This window comes from Phoenix dactylifera, unplaced genomic scaffold, assembly GCF_009389715.1.
Source record: "Phoenix dactylifera cultivar Barhee BC4 unplaced genomic scaffold, palm_55x_up_171113_PBpolish2nd_filt_p 000638F, whole genome shotgun sequence".
Lineage (NCBI taxonomy): Eukaryota > Viridiplantae > Streptophyta > Magnoliopsida > Arecales > Arecaceae > Phoenix > Phoenix dactylifera.
Window position 1 is genome coordinate 230,416 of NW_024068030.1, and position 19,405 is coordinate 249,820.

A 19,405-nucleotide genomic window follows, 5' to 3' on the forward strand; every position below is an offset into this window, starting at 1 on the left:
AATGGAAAAAAGATTATTGCCTACCATAGTTTATTTCCTTTCACTTTCTCAATAACTAAATAAAATAGAAAAATATTCCTTATTAAATTTGAATCTAGCACTTTCTCCAAATAGAGGAATGTAACCAGAAGAGCTTTAGCTTAGTTTGAGCGAAGCAAGCTAGCTAGATTGTCCGTATGCTTAAAACCTTTACATTTCTATATTTCTATCTACAATGAAAGATATATATATATACAAGATCTAACTTGAAAATATTAAAAAAAATAAAGTCTCACGGCAGTTACCAATAAGTGCTTTATTAGGAACTAATTTATCAATATAACACGAGGACCCCTTTTGTTGTGAAATAAAATCAGATGAGATTTTTCTTTTTGGACTACAATATCAAATTGCAACATGAAAAGTCCAACTTGTTTTTGATCTGCATGAGAAGTGCAGCACAAATTGTATTTGATCTCACAGTCATATTTTGGGAGTTGACTACAACTCATTTAAAGGAGGAATTATTTTATGGATCAAATCTACAGTGGTTCCAAGATGAAATCATCCTCAAATAATTTCTCCACTCAAAGATTCATGACGTTGGCTTTTCTTGTTTTTTTTCCTCCGTATTTGCCTCTTTCCAATAAAACCGGGCCCGTGGGGAGGTTGGTGGGCCCCATCCCGAAGATAGAAACCAGAACAGTTTTAGGATTTATCCTGACAACTTCTCGTCTCATTCTACATACATGGCAGAGGAGTTCTAACGTCTGCATCTGTCTCTTCTACTCCCCATTTGTCTCTCCGTTTCTTTCTCTTCTTCTCTTCCACTTCCACTTCTTCGCCCTCTTGATCTCTCTGACTGAGATAGAGAGATCTTTGGAGGACTCCGAGGCTCGGCAGAGATGATAGCCAGTAGTCTCCTTCGATCCAAGGCCTCCTCCAAGGTATTCAAGTCGCTTACTCGCTTGCTTTGTGATCTTTTTCCCGATCAACAAGCTGTATTTGTGGTGAATTTTTTATTTGATTTGGCCGATAATTGTGTCATTCTTGCTTTATGGATTGGATGGATGTGGTTCCTGGATGATAGTCGTAGTTTTGATTTGATGTGTTTCTCAAAAAAAAAGTTTTTTTTTTTTTTTTTTGTAAATGAATGCGTGGAATCTCGATGAGTGGTTCCAACTGGCTGGATGATTAGCCGCTTGGAATGATTCTCAACAAAAGTGATTCCATGGCATTCCTCTGATTCTTTTTTCCACTGCTTTTGGGTTTCTAATTGGTTCTTATTTTGGGTCTGATCTAGATGAGTGGTTTTAAATGGGTGTTAAACTATTCTCATGAACACTTCGTGTTCTGTATGTAAAGCGTTTTTTTTTTTTTTTTTTTTTTTTTTTTTGTGAATGGGTCTAGATGCTTTCACTGCAGTTTTTTTATTTTTTGATTTTTTTTGTTCTGAGTTTTGTTTTGAACAAATTTAGACTCAATTTCAATAGCAATTGTCGAACTTGTATTGTTGTTATTTATGTGAGTTAATTATTGATGCTTTTGGCCACATATTCTAGTTTAAACAATTTTAAATTCTTGTTTATGTGAATTGGTGACTGATGTATTTATCATAATTCCTTTTTTATTCTGACTTTTTTAAATCCGTTATATATGAGTAATGCCCAATGCATTTAATTTGTACACGCAACTACATAGTTAATCATATAGCACTTGTTGCTATACGTGATTTGGGTGTTCATCTTTTTGGTTAGCATCCTTTTTTAGATTCCAGTCATCATTAGTAGTTGTAAATGGATTTGTGTTTCGAGGTCATGTAACTCTTTCTTATATGAACCATATATTGATGCTTCTGATGACCGTTTGATAAAGTTGCCTTGTTGTAACTAGTTCTAGATCTGATCTTGATGAGTTTTTCCAGATGCCTGTATGATTTCTTCTTGCTACTTTTTTTTTTCATGTCATTTGCTTACCTTGTCATATTAATACCCTGTTTTATCCTTCATAGGTTGGCATGCTCATCAGGCATGTTGCAACTGCTGAAAGGTTTCAGAGTCATGGACCTCCATACATTGCTTCATTTGCAAGGCTGATGTGTTCACAGGCATCTCTTCTGACTGATCCAACAGATGAAAAAGGGTATCAATGTTATGATCGATTAAATAAACTAATTTCTAGTTTTAGCGTTGAATATGCTATCACCGTTTCATGCCTTGTGGCCTCTTTTTTTTAGTTACTTGTATTCAACTTCCCACATTTGTGAACAAGACATGCATGTTGTGCATCTACTAAATGTGTTTTCTGGTGTCATATTTTGAATTTGTCAGGTTTAAGGGGCATGATATGTTAGCACCATTTACTGCTGGATGGCAAAGCACTGACTTGCACCCCCTAGTCATTGAGAAATCAGAGGTAATTACCTCAGAGAGTTATGTTGGTCTTTTTGTTTTGGTTTTCACTGATAATCATACTTACCTTGCAAGCTTCTAAAAGATGTGGATAACATAGATTATGACATTAACCATCAATACTTGTCCCAACAATTTAACTTCAGGTTTACAAAATCGTAGCTCTAAAAGTTCAAGCCAGGAAAGATGAAAAAATAACAAGTCATGGAACTATTTGCAATTATTTGGTGTAATACAATGTCGAAGTGGTTTTAGAAACAACATTGCTTCTAATATTACATTGGTGAAAAATGTCATTTTACATTTAACTGAAAGCTGTTGGTAAATGCTGCAGGGTTCTTATGTTTATGACAACAATGGGAAGAAATATCTTGATACCCTTGCTGGATTATGGTGCACAGCTTTAGGTACCCAAAATCTGCTAATTATTAGACGTCATTTTCAGGATTACTTTCTTCTAAGCACCAGTACTTGTTGTCACTGATATACATGGTACGTAGTATTGATATAAACACACTTTACTAATCTTTATATTGCCTTATTGTCATCTTAACAAATAAGTGTGGCAACATTTAGTTTGAAAAGGTCTTCACAAATAGGCATTTGAAGAAAGTTAGTATTATCTGCCAAAAGCCACTATGCATCATTTTAAGAAAAGGTTCTGGACTTCTGTAAAGGTTCTGGACTTCTGTTCTTCTTATCCATGGAAACTTCAACTTATGTCTCCCTTCTTCTGAATCTTCTATCCAGCATTGTGTCAAATGATGGCCAGTATGATTATTGCTGTCAAGCTGGCTCTTGGTGCAAATTGTTTAGGAAATATTGGAAATGATGATGTTAGCAAGACCTTTGAATAGTGGATCATAATGCGCAAGGATCACTGTCATTATGTCATAGTAAAATTTGGTGTTTATTGATTACTAGTCAAACAGGCATGAAAATTTAGGACAGAGAATCGTACGGTTGAATGGGAGGGGAAGGACTAGAGAAAGCACACAAGCAACATATAGTTTCCCTGTTTGTCATGGATGCCAATTCTGCATGGACTTGCAGTGAGTGAAGTATCTGAAAGTTTTAAATTGCTTATAGCTAGTTTTCAGGTAGAAGAGCTAATATTTTGACTAAGCACCTGATGATTTTCCATAATGTAAATTCTTGGTTGAATTATTAGTTGCTTACAAGTTTCCATACGGCGATCTTATTTGAATAAATATGTTGGTCAATTTGTATATCTAAATGATTAGTTTTTTAGCCAATTGGGTTTTGCCCTAGTGGTCACACCCCTCTTCTTAGCAACCAAAGGTTCTAGGTTTGGCTTGGGTGGTGTGTGCAAGAGAATGCTCAGGATATGACATGCATTCTGGCATATCTGCACTGCGTTACTGACACATAATATTATATATGCATGTTGATGGGAATCTAAGTTGTTCTCAGAGAGGAGTGCTAACTAAAGCTCTAACCAGTTAACAATTGAAATATAATAGTTGAAGTCTTGAGTTTCATTCTTTATAGTTAGGTTTTTTGTGTCTAACATCCTATCTTCATTTTTCATCATGGTAGATTTGGTGTCATTTGAATGGTCTCTAAACTTGGATGGTCTATTGTGACATATAGGTCTCATTTTTCCATTTTTTTCTTGTGAAATAGAAGATTAGTAATCCAAGGTTCGCCGTCTCAGTATCGGACCCTATACTAGTATTATTCTATTAGAGTTTCAGTATGCGGTTCGGTATGGTACAGCTTAGCATACCGAGTGCTAGTATGGTATGGTACAATGTACTGGTACGGTATGGTACGTCTGGTATGGCAAAATCTTAATCTCTGTTCAGATATTGCAATACTTAACTGCCAACACTTAATCAATAGTCTGATGTAAATTTCATATTCTTGGTATATAGGAGAAAATATTTTCTTTTCTATTTAATGAAGTTATGATTCTTGCTGGTATTAAGCCTCAAACTGGGTAAAGCTTTTCTGAGACTGTTATTTGGAAGTAAAAGTTTTGAGAACTGCAATCTTTTCTACACATCAATCTATGCACCACTACCACTAGACTATTAATTGAATTTAATTTATTCTTTCATGAACTTGCCATTTCAATATCTTTCAGGTGGAAGTGAGCCTCGACTTGTTGAAGCTGCAACTGCACAATTAAAAAAACTGCCATTTTATCATTCCTTTTGGAATCGTACCACAAAGCCTTCATTGGTGCGTACAACTTCTTATATACTTCTAACTTCTTTCATTTGTTCAAAAATAATTTGATGCTACCATAGTATTTGTATAATTCAATTCTATTATACACCACTTTGCATTATTAACAATAACTTGCAACTAAAAAATTGAACCACAAATGCTGCACCTCTATGACTTGAATTTGTCTCAACTATGAATTGATTTCTGTTTTAATTAGATGAGGGCTTCATCCTACTCTCCTAGAATCATCTTATCGTTGTTGGTTCCAATTAATTCTAAGTATCATTTATGCATTAGCTGCTGTTTTATTTTCTTCATATTGGATCATTGATTAGTCTTCTGAAGGTACTCTTTAATGTTTATCCATGAAAATTGTTACTACTGTTCTTGCAGGATCTTGCAAAGGAACTTCTTGAGACTTTCACAGCAAGGAAAATGGGAAAGGTCTTCTTCACCAACAGTGGTTCAGAAGCTAATGATTCCCAGGTCTGTTGGTTTTCCTTGTATAGCTAGTGAAAATCACCAAGGATTCCTTATGACGTTTTCTCCCTAATATTTAATATTTTAGTTTACTTGGATGCTGTCAGACTCCCTACTTCATGGTAAGAGAACAAATTTGGCTGTCTGCAGATATGCCAGAAGCAATCCAGATACCTTTTTGTTTTTCATTGTAGTTAAGAGCTAGTTTCTGCATCTTTAGTTTTAGTGGTGAAGATTGAGTAGTTATGGTAGTACACAAGGAGTGTGGGAATTGGAGAGGCCACCACTCAAATGTAATACTGGAGAACATTTAAAATTTTAAACGCTTGTTTCCACATATATTGTGGTGATGGGCAGGGAATAAATATTGACATGGTGCATGATTTTTTTTAGTGACTAATATTTTATTTGTTTCTGCAGACTTGATGCTGTCTTGACAAACCTGGATATTCTCATTGTCATCTTTATTTTACACCTGTTTCTTGCTCTCATTGTGATTTGTTGCTTTGGCATGCTTTATCAAGACTCTTCGGTTGTTTATGCTGATGTCAACTAGCCCAATCATGCTAAAATTTTCCATACTCTATCAGATTATATTCTTAGTTATAGATCTTGCAGTGGATGTACACCTAGTTATGATAAGGATGGCTTGTGGGGCTATGAAGCAATATAGTTGTCATGATGCTTCGGCAATTGTCTAAATCTTGTTGTTTCTGCAACCAGATGGATAGTCATGCTGGACATATTAAAATAGCAAAGATAGTAAAATAGGCTTTCTTGTATTACAATTTTTTTCAACGATTAAAGTATATCACAATATGAAACTTTATTGTTTAATCTAATATGGAACTGTTATTAAGGTTTTGATGGATGTCACAATTTGATACTTGGGATAGTTATTGTGTCTTAGAATGCTCAGATCAAGCTGAAGATGAACTGTCATTGTCAGCAGTTTATTTCTACTTTAGTAAGGTGCATATCTAGCTTTGAGCCTTGCACCTAGGCTACAAGAAACCTTGGTGCCTCTTTTGTGCCTTGATGTTTAATAACTTTGCTCTGATGTACAAATTAAAAGGAAAGAATCTGATTGAAATCAGACTCCCTGCTTGATGACAGAATGGTGACAAGCCATCTATAAAGCCACTTATTTTGTTTAAATATTCTGGATTTTATGATTATCATAGTTTTGAATCTTAGACATGAGATGCATTTGCTTGTGTTAACAATGCTTTGGAGGACCAAGAGAAATAAATTTTCAGCGTTCCAAAGGAATCTTAGCATTCACAGCATCAAGAACCTGCAGCAAAACTTCTTCAAATGGTGACTTTGACCGTTCTCAAAGCTTTTAAAGTTTTGGCAGCCCAAAACATTAAAGTTAAAACCTGGTGGTTTTCATGGATTTTTTCTCAGTTGCACTGCTTAATAGATGTAATATCCAGAGGAGTAGGTTTGGGCCATTAATGTGTTCCATCATCTATTGCCACAATCAAACACATGAATGAGTTCTTTTCACAAACTGTAATTTTTTAAGATAAATTTAGTTTGGATAGGTCGACCAAGAATTCTTGGTTAGAAAATAGGGATAGTGGATGAACTAGCCATAAATATGAGGTTATACAGATGAGATTTTTGGTCAGAAAATGAAGGCAAAAAATTGAACGGTTCTTTGAAATTATGGTGAATAGATTGTCTGGAAAACATGAGAGCCTTTACTAGAAATAAGTTAATAAAATGGTAATTAGTAGTCTTACTGAGAGGACAGTGTGATGAAAGGTACATGGACTGGTTGAAGTAAGTTTTTCAGAATGTAATCAGGTAGAAAATAAATAAGTATATTAAAACCTTCATTATTAGATTGGTCACTTTTTTGCAATGGATGTTTGCCACTGACACTGAGTTAAGGACCGAAAGAACTTTCGTTTTCATAGTAAAGTTTCTCCAAAATTATGTCATTCCATTTTGTTTTTTTCTTTCTTTTTTTCAAATGTAAGCCTTTACCTTCTAATGTGGTCCATTAATAGTTATGTTTCTGCACACATGAAAAGTTGGTTTTCCATCCTCTTTGGTAGTTTTACATTTCTAATGTAACTAATCTTTATCTAGACTACCTAAAAATTATTGCTAAATGAAGATTAATTTTATTAAACATTGTATTTTTTTTTTAATTCTTTAACTGGGAGTTACTTTCTATCAGGTGAAGCTTGTGTGGTATTATAACAATGCATTAGGAAGGCCAAATAAGAAGAAATTCATAGCGCGAGCAAAATCGTATGTCATCAATTTAATTACTCACATCATTTATTTGGTATTTAATGGGATATCTTCATAAACTAGCACCAAGGTGTTAGAATGCAATGCTCTTTTATTGCATATATTAGTCGAATCTTTTGCAAATAATCTTTTGCAACATTTGCATTTTTTGGCAGATATCATGGATCAACACTAATAGCAGCTAGTCTTTCTGGGTAAGTAGGAAAAGTTTATTTTCTTTTAAGTTAGATTATGAAGTGCATTTATGCTTACAAAAAACAAGTTGTCTTGATTTTATGGTTTGTCACAATCAAAAATGTATAATTATAGTGTGCAATGGCTTGTTTCTGATTCAGTTTCCTTTTGTTTATCTCCATTGGCTTTTCTTTCTCCAATTAAATCATCTATTTCATTAACAATTTGCTGCACCGACAGTCTTCCAGCTCTGCACCAAAAGTTTGATCTACCAGCACCATTTGTACGGCACACAGATTGTCCTCATTACTGGCGCTTCCATCTTCCTGGTACTCATTTAATTAATCTTTTAAGGTTGGTTAACTTTTAATATTCTGATGATTAATTGTGCTGGAATACCAGGTGAGACCGAGGAAGAATTCTCGACCAGACTGGCTAATAACTTGGAGAATCTTATTCTTAAAGAAGGACCTGATACAGTAAATGCTTCTCTTTTCTCACTTTATTGTGGATTCGTTAGTACAAGTAGAGGGTAATTAGTATTTGATTTGGTATGGATTTCAGATTGCCGCATTTATTGCTGAACCTGTTATGGGTGCTGGAGGTGTTATCCCTCCTCCAAAGACCTATTTTGACAAGGTAGGAATCTGAAGTCTTTACTTTCTACCCTCACTTTACACAATTGTCGGCAACTTCTATTTTATTTTGTTTATTGACAAGCTAAGGTTAAGTTAAAGAATATTATTGTATGAATATTTGAGTATATGAGCTTCAAGTTTGGGTGGGATAATGAAAATGCAATAGTTCTGTACCTTCTTAATTTCTAACTTTTTACATCGTTGAATTATTTTTTTTATGCAATTAATATAGAAAAACTCAAGTCTTCTTCAAGAATTATGTGGTAAAGTATTACTAGAACTTCACTTAGTACATGATATTGATCTCAGATATATTTTGTTTCTCTAAATTATGATAGTAGAAAGTTCATCATAATTGTAGAAACATTACCTTTTCCTTTATTTACTGAGACTGAGTGAAAGAATAATGTTGGAGAAATACTTGAGTGTATAAATGGGCTACTTAAAATGATGTATTTTAATGTAAACATGATTTTATGGTCTGCGAAATCTGGTAAGAGAATTCATCAGCATCTTATAAACATGCAACTAATTGCTACCCAATATTTTATTCTTACCTAATTGACTGCTCCCAACTGCCTATGTCATTTTAAAGATACCATTTGCTTGTCTGTCTTTAACATAACTATTGCAGTGTACACATGAATGTCAGCTATAAAAGGCAAGCATAGTATGCTCAGGATGGTTTCTTATGTCACTATCATGTTCTCAAGCTTTCATGTTTTCTTGAGGCTAGCTATCGAATTTAGTTTCATCGAATTCTCCACACAGAGGAGGTTGTGGCTTTCTAATGGAGCTTTTAAAGCTTACATGATTCAGTGACACCTCACTTTCTCGATCAAAGTACCATTTGATTTGAGATTGTGGTTATGGTTGTTGAGGAAAAAAATTCTTGAGGTTTTCAATATTTTTACCACAGAAGAATCACATTCCCTTAGTCTTTGTAAGCCTTGTTTGTTAGACATTGGACTATTGGAGTATAAAAAATAAAGAAGCCTTGTTTACTAAATTTTGAAACAAAAATAGAAATAAGATTCATTTTTCTTTTAACAAAAAAAGAGGCAGAAGAGTCTAATGCATCATACTCTCTATTGGCTTCACTACACTGATAGTTCATTATTTTGTGAAAAAGAGCATGTGTTTTGAATTAGCTTAGCAAGGCTGGAACAATACCTGAATGAGTTATATGAGATGGTAATTTCCATATAAAAGAAATCAAATGAAAGTTCACATTTACTTGCTTTACTTCAAGATATCTGACATATGATCTTTTGCCAACCAAGGTTTAATTTGTTGGTACTGCAGCCCATACCGGTCGGTTGGTGGCATGGTTCGGTACGTCCCTGTGCTATTCCATGCCAGGCTCGTACCGACATAGCAGAGAGGATGGGGGAGAGGAAAAGAGAGTGAGGGGGAGGGAGGGAGAGGGAGAGGGAAAAATGGAGGGAGAGAAGGTGAAAGCTACCTGAGCGCGTCCCAACATGAGAGAGGGCGGTGAGAGGAAGAACGTGAGAGGGAAAAAGAGAGAGAGGGAGAGGGAGAAGGAGGAAAAGAGATGGAGGCCGTCGGAGGGCCAGCGAGTGGTGTGAAGGGGGCGGAGGAGGGGCTCCGCCCACCATACCCCTGTTTCATTTGAAACACAGGTCTGTCGGAGCCCTTTTTTATTTTGCATATTTTAACTGAAGTTGGCAACTCTCTTATCGACTTGACTTAAAATATGCAAAATTAAAAAGCGACCATGACGGGCCTCTGTTTTGAACAAAACAGGGGTTCGGAGGACGGAAACCCCCCTCCCTCTACCCTCCATGCCACTCCCCAGTGCTCCAAAGCCCTCTAGTTGCCTCCATTTCTCTTCCTCCCTCTCACTCACTCCCTCCCTGCCCATCTCTCTTTTTCTCTCTTTCCTTGTCCCTCTCCTCCTTCTTCACCAGTTTCTCATTTTGAATGCCAAAACTGCCTCGGTCCATCACCGAGATGGTTCGGTATGCCCAGAATTTAAAAGTTTGGGATGGTGTTGCGTTCCTTGCTACCAACATTATAAATTAATCATAATGATTTAAAACCACCAAACCTTCATAATATAGGTCCTTGTTAAAGTTGGATTCCTATTTGTTTATACTTAATGCTTTTCTAAAAAATCTCTTACACAATATATCGTTTTTTTGCAACTTAAAAAGGGTTGCCAACTTCACTTAAAATATGCAAAATAAAAAAAGGGCCCCGACGAACCCTTGTTTCGAACAAAACAGGGGTCCGGAGAGCAGAATCCCCCTTCTGCTCCTTCATGACACTCCCCAGCGCTCCGTGGCCCTTCGATAGCCTCCATCTCTCTTCCTCCCTCTCGCTCTCTCCCCATCCCCCCCCCTCTCTCTCTTTTTCTCTCTTTCCTTCTCTCTCTCCCCCTCCTTCGCTAATTTCTCATTTTGAATGTCGGAACCGTGCCAATCCGCCACCAACACGGTTCAGTATGGCCCAAACCAGGTAGTTTGGGATTCCACATTCCTTGCTACCAACATAATAAATTAATCATAATAATTTAAAACCATCAAACCTTCATAATATAGGCCCCTATTAAAGTTAGATTTCTATTTGTTTATACTTAATGCTTTTCTAGAAAATTTCTTGCACAATATATTGTTTCTTTGCAACCTAAAAATATTGTGAGGGGTTTTATAGCGAGTTATTAGCTTGTGAATCCTTTGAAAACAGAAATGGGACATCTGCCTTGATGAATGAATTTCATATATTTGTGTTTCACTTTGTGGATGGTTCACTATTTCCACTTTGTGGATGGTTCACTATTTCCACTTTGTGGATGTGATAGAGTTACCGCTAGAAGTCTCATAACCCCCATAGTTGGCCTAAGATTAGCCGTGAGCAACCTTCTTAAGCTTCCTGATGATTTAAAATTAGAGAGTTACTCTCAAGAGTCTTCTAAACACCATAATTTGGCTAAGATCAAACAAACACTACTTACATCATACAAAACATTCTGCTATCATGGTCACTGTCCTATAAAACATCATTATTTTTCATTTAAGTGCCCCCATTCAAATCTATATCATTCATTAGTTGTGCGGATTGAAAATTTAATCTATATAAGCTATTTCATTTCATCTAACTACTCCTCCGTATACTATGGTTTTCTTATATCTACTGATGCATTTACAGGAAAGATAGAAGCTAGAGTGGGTGTTTTCCAACGGAGTCGGGGGGAAAAAAAAACTCAAACAGTCACTAACAATATCATGGTGCTATACTCTGATACAGAGGCTACTTTGACATATGAATGATGCTTGCACATATCTGGACATTCTGAGTCATAAGGAAATGATTTTTTTTATTTTTTTTGTTGCTTTAGCTTTCATATTTAAGATGCTGGGCGTCCGCAAAATGTTACCACCAAATTTGGCAAATGAGTTACAGACACCACAAAATGCTGACTCTTACATGTAACAATCACATGCAATGGGTTGGTTATATAAATACATTGATATGTTCACCCTTCTTTTCTTCCTTACATTTTTCAACTCAAGTGCTTAATGTGAAACATGCATCTATTGTCAACCAAATCATAAAAACTCAATGCTTGATTGAAGCATCATAATGACACTTCTCATACGTGATGAGAATATTTGGAAGTCATCTGTTTTCTGACAATTTGTTTCATAGTGGGTCATCTATCTATTTTGTTTTTAGGTCTTCTCCTTCTAATTCAGATCCTTTCAGACACATTTCATGTCAATGGTCTTGTTGCAGTAAAGCATCTTAATGGTTTCCCACCACTTTATCCTCTATCATTGGAACACTTAAATATTCTATAATAAATCCTCTTTATTACTTTTCCTTTCCTAATTTTGCTGTGATTACTTACTAGCATTCTTATCTCTACCACACCCGGGTCATTGCAACCACATCCTCCTGATAGCCCAATGTTCATGTCATACAACTCTAATATACTATATGTAATTACTGAACTCATGCCTTCTTATTGCTTCACCAATTTCTCTTTTAGTTTCACTTCCAGGTGGTGATTGCAGAAAATTCCAGTATCATGCATCATGCCACATATCTCCCTGTTTTTTTTTTTCTCCAAATAGATAGGATGAGATTGCGATCAAGATGCATTTTGGCCACCGAGTTAGGCAAGTTCGTGTCTGTGTGTGCCCATCAAGATAAGAATCCACATGCTCTCTTTTGGCTCAATTTTGTTTTTACTCTGTAGATTCAACATTCATATTCACTATAGTAATTCTTGCATCACCAATTTCTGACATTAATGTCAGACATTTTCTGCACATATCTAGACTTGAGCATATGTCGGCCTGGGTCATGTTCGGTCTTGGGTCCCATATCAACAGAATTTTGCTAGGCACAAGCTTAGCCCGACACAGTTTTTGCAAGCCTGGGCTCGACCTGCCCGACCCAAACAAGTCAGGTCAAGCGGGCCTAAGTCGACTAGACCGTGCGGCCTCAACAGCCCACCCAGCCCAACCCAACCCTTTATGTTTTTCTTTTGAAATTTTAAAATAAAAATATAAGAATATAATATATAATATATATGATATATAATATATAATGTAAGATAAATGATATAATTCAAAAAAATGACTAATTATATATGTATGTATGTATGTATACATGTATGTAATTATGTATATATGTATTATGCATGCATGCGTGCATATATGTATATATGTATACAATTTCTGCTTGGCCGGGCTAGGCTGGGTTGTAACACACCAAGCCCGAGCCCAGCTGGAATTTTGTCCCTGAAAAATTGAGGCTCGGGCCAACCCTAGAGGGCAAAAACCCCAGCCTGAGTCCGGCAAACACCGGGCTGGGCCGAGCCTAGTTTGCACAGGTCTACACTTGCCCATCGTGTCTGCGTTTTGAATGATAGTACGTTATCTATTGTCTGAAGATATTTTCTATCCTTTCAGAAGGTAAAATGTTTCATAAATGTGGGAAAATTCTATTTTTGTGATCAAGTGTAGGCTAATTTTATATCTTTCTGCACAACTCTGAAAGTGTAAAGTATTTTAATGCTGACCAGGATTATCAAATACTTTCTAGACAAATAGACCACACTCAGGTTGCAAGCATGTATGGACTTCTCTGCTAATTATACATTAATTTTGATTTTTTCCCCTTATTTGTCGTCGAAAGATCCACTGTAATTTGTGATTTTGCTGCCTAATTCACTTGGTGATACAACTAAAAAAATCTGGCAAGTTACTCTTTGACTGATCTAATCTTCTATTTGTAGTTTTTCACTTGTTTATTTGAAAGCCATGTATCAATGCAGTATTTGGACTTCCATTATTTGGCTTTGGTCATTTCATTGTTCTATTTTTATTTCTGCAGATTCAAGCTGTTGTAAAAAAATATGATGTTCTCTTCATCGCAGATGAGGTACTAATGCACAAAATGTTTTCATGTTTACCAAGAAAAAGAAAATAAAATATATTATTTTAGCTTCTTAGTTGGTTTAAGGTGCTATTTTATCCATGTTTGTAGGTCATCACTGCCTTTGGAAGGTTAGGGACAATGTTTGGATGTGACAAATACAATATTCAGCCTGATCTTGTCTCCATGGCAAAGGTGAGTTGTTTAAGCATTGTTTTTTAACATATTCAACATAGATAATGATTTCATATTTACTGGTTTTCTAGGCCCTGTCATCGGCATACATGCCCATTGGTGCGATTCTTGTTAGCCCAGAAATTTCAGAAGTTATACATTCTCAAAGCAACAAACTTGGTAAGCTTACACTATTCTGTCATTAGAGACTTCTATTTCTATCTCTTCGAAGGATGTGTACAAATTATCGCCACTTTAAACTTCCTATCTTTCAGGGTCATTTGCTCATGGATTTACATATTCTGGACATCCTGTGTCATGTGCTGTTGCATTGGAAGCAATTAAGATTTACAAGTAAATATCATTACTCTACACAGATTCCTCATTTTAAACTATAAATTAGTAACATAATAGTTTTGTGCTTCAAGAAGGGCAAGTACACATGAATATTTCATGCTGAGCATCTTTTAAGATTTCAAAATCCTGACCATGTTAAATAACGGTTACCAGGGAGAGAAATATTGTGGAGCAGGTCCAGGCTATATCTCCGAGGTTCCAGGAGGGCATTAAAAGCTTCTCAGAAAGTCCCATCATTGGCGAGGTATTCTTAGTGCATTAATCTCACATTGTCTTGTAATCTATTCTTCTTGCGTATAGACAACATTATGTACATATCTGACGAGAACCAGCCATTTACATGCAGATACGTGGAACTGGGTTGATACTTGGAACTGAGTTTACTGACAAGTCTCCTGACGCTCTCTTCCCTCCTGGGTGGGGTAAGTTTCCATTTTTGTGCTTCCTGATTATACCATTCTCACTGCAGTAGATGAGTGAAAGATAATTATACAGCTTTCAGTAGCTCTGATGGTGACATCCATTTAGATACAGAGAACTTTTAGCATACATGCGTGACTGTAACTCATAATGGCATCCCATGATTATTTCAGGGGTAGGTGCAATATTTGGATCGGAGTGTGAGAAGCGTGGAATGCTGGTCCGAGTTGCTGGGGATAATATAATGATGTCGCCACCCTTTATAATCTCCCCAAGCGAAGTTGATGAAGTAAGATGATGCTGCCTCTATTAGCTCCTGATGTATATCATTTACCATACTTCTCCTTGGCACTGCATGAGTTTTAATCTTCAGTTGTTATTCACCAGTTCTTCAGGAGTCTTATATCCTAGATTTTCTACTGGGCTTCTGTCACAATATAATCAGTAGATGGATTTTGCTTAAATACATAATTATAGGTTTTTCGAGTTGGGACTTGCTCCCGAATTGTAGCAATATTAGGCCATTGGCTATAACTCAGGCTATTATTTTTACCAATGGAGCTGAAGGTTACAGTCCCTTTTCTTTCCCATTACTTAGTAGTTTGTGAGTGCTAATGCTTTTAATTCTGTTTTCTTTCAGTTAATAAGCATATATGGAGAAGCCCTCAAGAGTACAGAGCAGAGAGTAGCGGAGTTGAAATCACAGTGAAAACAATAGCCATATAGACATCAAGTGCTCGAGGGTGCAATAAATGTGGTCTATTTATGATGGTGAAAAAATTGTTGTAAGAGGACATATCTTGCAATGCCATCTATATTTGCTGAAATGTTGCAAGCTTTAGTTTCAAGACTGGGCTCTTGTACAGTTGTAAAATCAATTCAAGCGTGAGTTACCGTATAGCTCATTAGGCTGTTGTAACCCCCGTCATGATGACTCCTATTGATCCCTAATATCCCCTGGCCCACCCAACTTGATTTGGCTGGATGAAAAGGATGAGCCAATGTTTGCACATTGGACCTACTAAGTTTGTGGGTGGGCATGCCTAAAGCATGGCTATGAGAGGAAAAGGTCCGGGGTTGCCCATGATAATTTGTCAACTTTACAGGGCATGAGTGATTTCGATCTGATTCAGTTTCTTGTTCCGGTTTTAATGTTAGTTCTAGATTCAACTCAATAGAAGATCTGATCGAGTTGGATTTATGGCTAAATTATTTGATCCAATGGGTTATTCGGGTTGGGTTTATACATGGTCCGGTCTTAATCTGAAAAATTTAGGTCCAGATCGAGTTTAGATCCATCCGCCTGAAAGGAAATTTAGGTCATCCTAACTCGCATGGAAAAATGGGGAATTAGTTTTCTTTGGAGCTGCATCTACGTGTGAGGACCATATGACCAAGCGAGTTAATTCAAGTGTTAAGAAACAAATTTCCAAATTGCTGCTACTAGATTTTACAGAGTACCTATGTACCAATTTTAAATTGCTTATGGTGACTACAGCACATTTTCTACTATCAAGTACCAATGGCTTCCAAATCTATCTCCATGCAGAAGAAGGTTATCAGTAGAGAACCATAAAGTAAAGAGGCCTAGTAGCATCATCACTTTTGTTTGGAAATGATTAAATAAGCCTACCATTCTATGAGATCATGAAAGCAATAAATTCATCTAATGACAAATCCCTTAAGATGAAATAAACCAGTTTATAGATTAGTCCCACAGCATCACCAAATGCATCATTCTCTTCAATAGTTTGCTAAGATAGTATACTGATCCATAAAGCCATTATGGCATCATATTTGTTGCAGACTACTGGAGAAACTTAGTGCTTCTACGGGCTCCTCAAATTTATACAGTTACTGCACGCTGAGGACTTCAATCTCGAAAACTAGGACCGAGTTGGGTCAAATTCTCTATGCTGGAAAAACATTAGCTTCATAAGCATAATATGGGGAGCACCGCAAATATATTATAGCATATCGGCAAAAATCTAAATACAAGGAAATGCATTAAATAGAAACAATCAGGTCAGGTCGGGTCGGGTCGGGTAATAAATCAAAAGATTTAAATTAGACCCAGATAACAATTAGATCGGGTCAGTTCAGATCGAGTCAGAAGTCAATAAACCTAGATATGACCTGAATTGTGGAATAGGTCCAAATTTGGAACCCTATCCGGCCTTACAGTCCTTAAATTGGGTCCAGAACAAGCCTAAGTGGATGGGTTCGTGGTCAACTCAGCCCATTTACAGCCTTACTTCATACTAATCAACACTATACTACCCAGCAGAATGATATATATCTTTCTTCTTTCATACATACCATTATGCAAGACATTAATTATAACATTTTTGTAGAAAATACAGTATCTAAATTAGCATTAGCAATAACTCTAATTTGTACCTTGTTACCATCCTCAATTTCACTATTTTATTACCGCTATGGTTACTTTTAGTAACACTTGGGTAAGTCTGAAAAATAATTCTACTATGAGATCCATATAAACATTTTCCAAATTCATATGAAGAAACAATTTCATAGCAATCTTCTTACTGATACATCTGTTTTTTTCAACCATATAAAATCCATTTGCTGCCTCATCACTGAGATTTATAGAACATGCTTGGACTTTGTCTGATGGCATCGTTTTTTGCTATTACTAAAAATTCAGCCTTTATCATCTTTAACCATGGAAATCAACCGCCTCATTCTATTATCAGCACTTAGTATATGATGATTCTTGTTACCCACTCTAAGGTTTTGTGGTTGTCCCATAATCCAAAAGAAACTGGCTGCAACAACTTTGGACTCATTTGATTTGCGAAAAGAATTTTTTCTCGCTATAATAATTTTTCTAGAAAGTTGATGCCTGAATATCTGATGCCTAAAAAAATGTGTTTTGCTTGTTTGATTAACCATAAAAAAGTGGCATATTGTATAGTGGTTTATATTTGGTTGAGCATCCATTTATTCGAGTGATCTACAAACTACGAAAATCCCTCTTTTGCCTGCCTCTTTTCACAAAAAAGTTATGTAGAATACCCGTTAAACTTTTAATAAAGGAAAAATTCTTACCTCATTCTATCTAAATGTTTAAAGGCACTTTTGGAAAACAAATTTATCCCAATTTCTGGTAGTTGAGAATTGGACTACTGAAAATTGGGTTTTCTCACATCCCATATGGATTTTTGTTTTCATGAAATATGAAATTTTTATTTCCATATGAAAGCTATTTTTCCTTTTCTTATTTTTGAAAACTCCAACCAAATATGGCGTATTTCTCTTTTTTTATTAACCATACTTTTCTTTCTCCTCTTTCCACGAATCAAACGCGTTGTTCGTAGTAATTTTAGATTTTGTGGCTCCCTCTCTTGCCCTGTATCGTTGGGGCAAACTAAATACAGATTTAAAGGATTCTGAAAAGGTTGAGGAGGAGAAAACAGCTTTGTTACACCTTTCTTTTTATCCTCTTCTTTGTTTTCCTAGTTATCTTTCATTTTCTCTGTTCAGTTGTGAGTAGAACAAAAAGTACTATACAATGACTTTAGAGGTAATAAATTATAAGATCATCTTTTTGTGAGCGTTGCATATGCTCATTATACTAGAGCTTGGAAGACGTGGTAACTTTTATATGTGTTTCAGACTTAAAAGAAAAATTGTGCTCATTTCTAAATTAAGCTTGGGGCTTTAGCTCCTAGGCCACTTCACTGAATAAATTGATGCAGTACACAAGCTCGCTTTGCAAGCCTGGGATCATAGCTTAAATAAACTAGAGCAGTACCCCTAGAGATCCATTCAAAATCCTTGAGATGACAGTGTCTTCTGCAAACTGTAAACATAAACCTAAGAATCCAACAAAGTTAAAGAACAGTTGAAACAAGATAAAAAATGTCCTTTTATTAGTATACCCATGAAGAAGATGAGGAAGATTGAAATTTATTTGATAAATGAAAACGGCACAAATAAGTCGTAGGAAATGACACCAGCTTCCCATTAAAACAGCAGAGAAATGAGACCCAAGATTTGCTACCATATAAACTAGAACAGACATACAATAATTAAGATGCCACCCCTATAGATCCATTCAAAATTCCAAAAGAATATAGGATGTATTTAAGATTGCAAATATAATCTCTTTAGCTTTAGCAAGGATGAGTGTCTTCTGCAAACTGTAAACACGAAACCAGAGAATCCATGCAAAGTTAAAAAAATAATAGTAAAACAAGCTCAAGAAAAGTCCTTTTATTAAGTGGAAAAATTAAAAAAAAGGATTAGTGTCGTCTGCAAACAGTAAACACAAAACAGAGAATCCAGCAAAGTTAAAAAATAATAATAAAAGAAGCTATGGAAAAGTTCTTTAATTAAGTGGGAAAAATAAAATATAATAATAATAAAACAAGCTAAGGAAAATTTTTTAAAAAAAATAAAACAAGCTAAGGAAAAGTCCTTTTATTAAGTGGAAAAAATAAAAATAAGTAGAAAATTGGCCCATGCAGGTCTCGAACCTGCGACCTTCGCGTTATTAGCACGACGCTCTAACCAGCTGAGCTAATAGGCCAACTTTTCCACATTGTAACGCCAAACATATTCGTATTATTGATAGCTTTCCTTCTTTTAATTCAAATGCGATTTTTATCTGCTATATAAAATGATATACTCTCTTGCCGCAGATATAATCTATAGAATATATATTAAATAATTATTTTTCAATACAAACAAACATGACAAATCCAAGATTTCAACTAGTGATGGGGAGGAGGCAAGTGGCAATGACATAGCATGGATAGTGAGATTGATAGCTTTGTTGTCCTTAGCAATCTAAAGAAATTTAATTATGAATATTCCAAAGGATAGTGATAAAAATATGGTTGAGGAATAGTTGAGGAGTTGGTTTGAACG

The 19,405-nt window shown here is 35.7% G+C and overlaps 1 protein-coding gene and 1 non-coding gene across 2 annotated transcripts; one reads left to right on the forward strand and one right to left on the reverse strand.

Annotated features, from left to right (window-relative positions):
• The first annotated feature begins 657 nt into the window (after positions 1 to 657).
• Positions 658 to 15,414, forward strand: LOC120106801 (gamma-aminobutyrate transaminase 1, mitochondrial-like). Its single transcript, XM_039119848.1, has 19 exons — positions 658 to 926; positions 1,991 to 2,121; positions 2,310 to 2,394; positions 2,725 to 2,797; positions 4,501 to 4,598; positions 4,980 to 5,072; positions 7,261 to 7,334; positions 7,493 to 7,531; positions 7,752 to 7,840; positions 7,914 to 7,990; positions 8,076 to 8,150; positions 13,517 to 13,564; positions 13,670 to 13,753; positions 13,825 to 13,912; positions 14,008 to 14,086; positions 14,243 to 14,333; positions 14,436 to 14,511; positions 14,683 to 14,798; positions 15,150 to 15,414. The coding sequence occupies exons 1-19, from the start codon at positions 885 to 887 to the stop codon at positions 15,216 to 15,218; spliced, it is 1,527 nt and encodes a 508-aa protein (XP_038975776.1). The 5' UTR covers positions 658 to 884; the 3' UTR covers positions 15,219 to 15,414.
• Positions 15,415 to 18,990: 3,576 nt separating this feature from the next.
• TRNAI-AAU lies at positions 18,991 to 19,064 on the reverse strand. Its single transcript has one exon. It is a non-coding gene; the product is annotated as a tRNA-Ile (tRNA).
• Positions 19,065 to 19,405: the final 341 nt, after the last annotated feature.

What these genes read in the sequence shown, in the direction of transcription:
- LOC120106801 (XM_039119848.1), top strand. Translation starts at nt 885, where the DNA reads ATGATAGCCAGTAGTCTCCTTCGATCCAAGGCCTCCTCCAAG. An exon ending in GATCCAACAGATGAAAAAGG is followed by an intron (nt 2,122 to 2,309) that starts GTATCAATGTTA and finishes TGAATTTGTCAG; the next exon opens with GTTTAAGGGGCATGATATGT. An exon ending in TTCATAGCGCGAGCAAAATC is followed by an intron (nt 7,335 to 7,492) that starts GTATGTCATCAA and finishes ATTTTTTGGCAG; the next exon opens with ATATCATGGATCAACACTAA.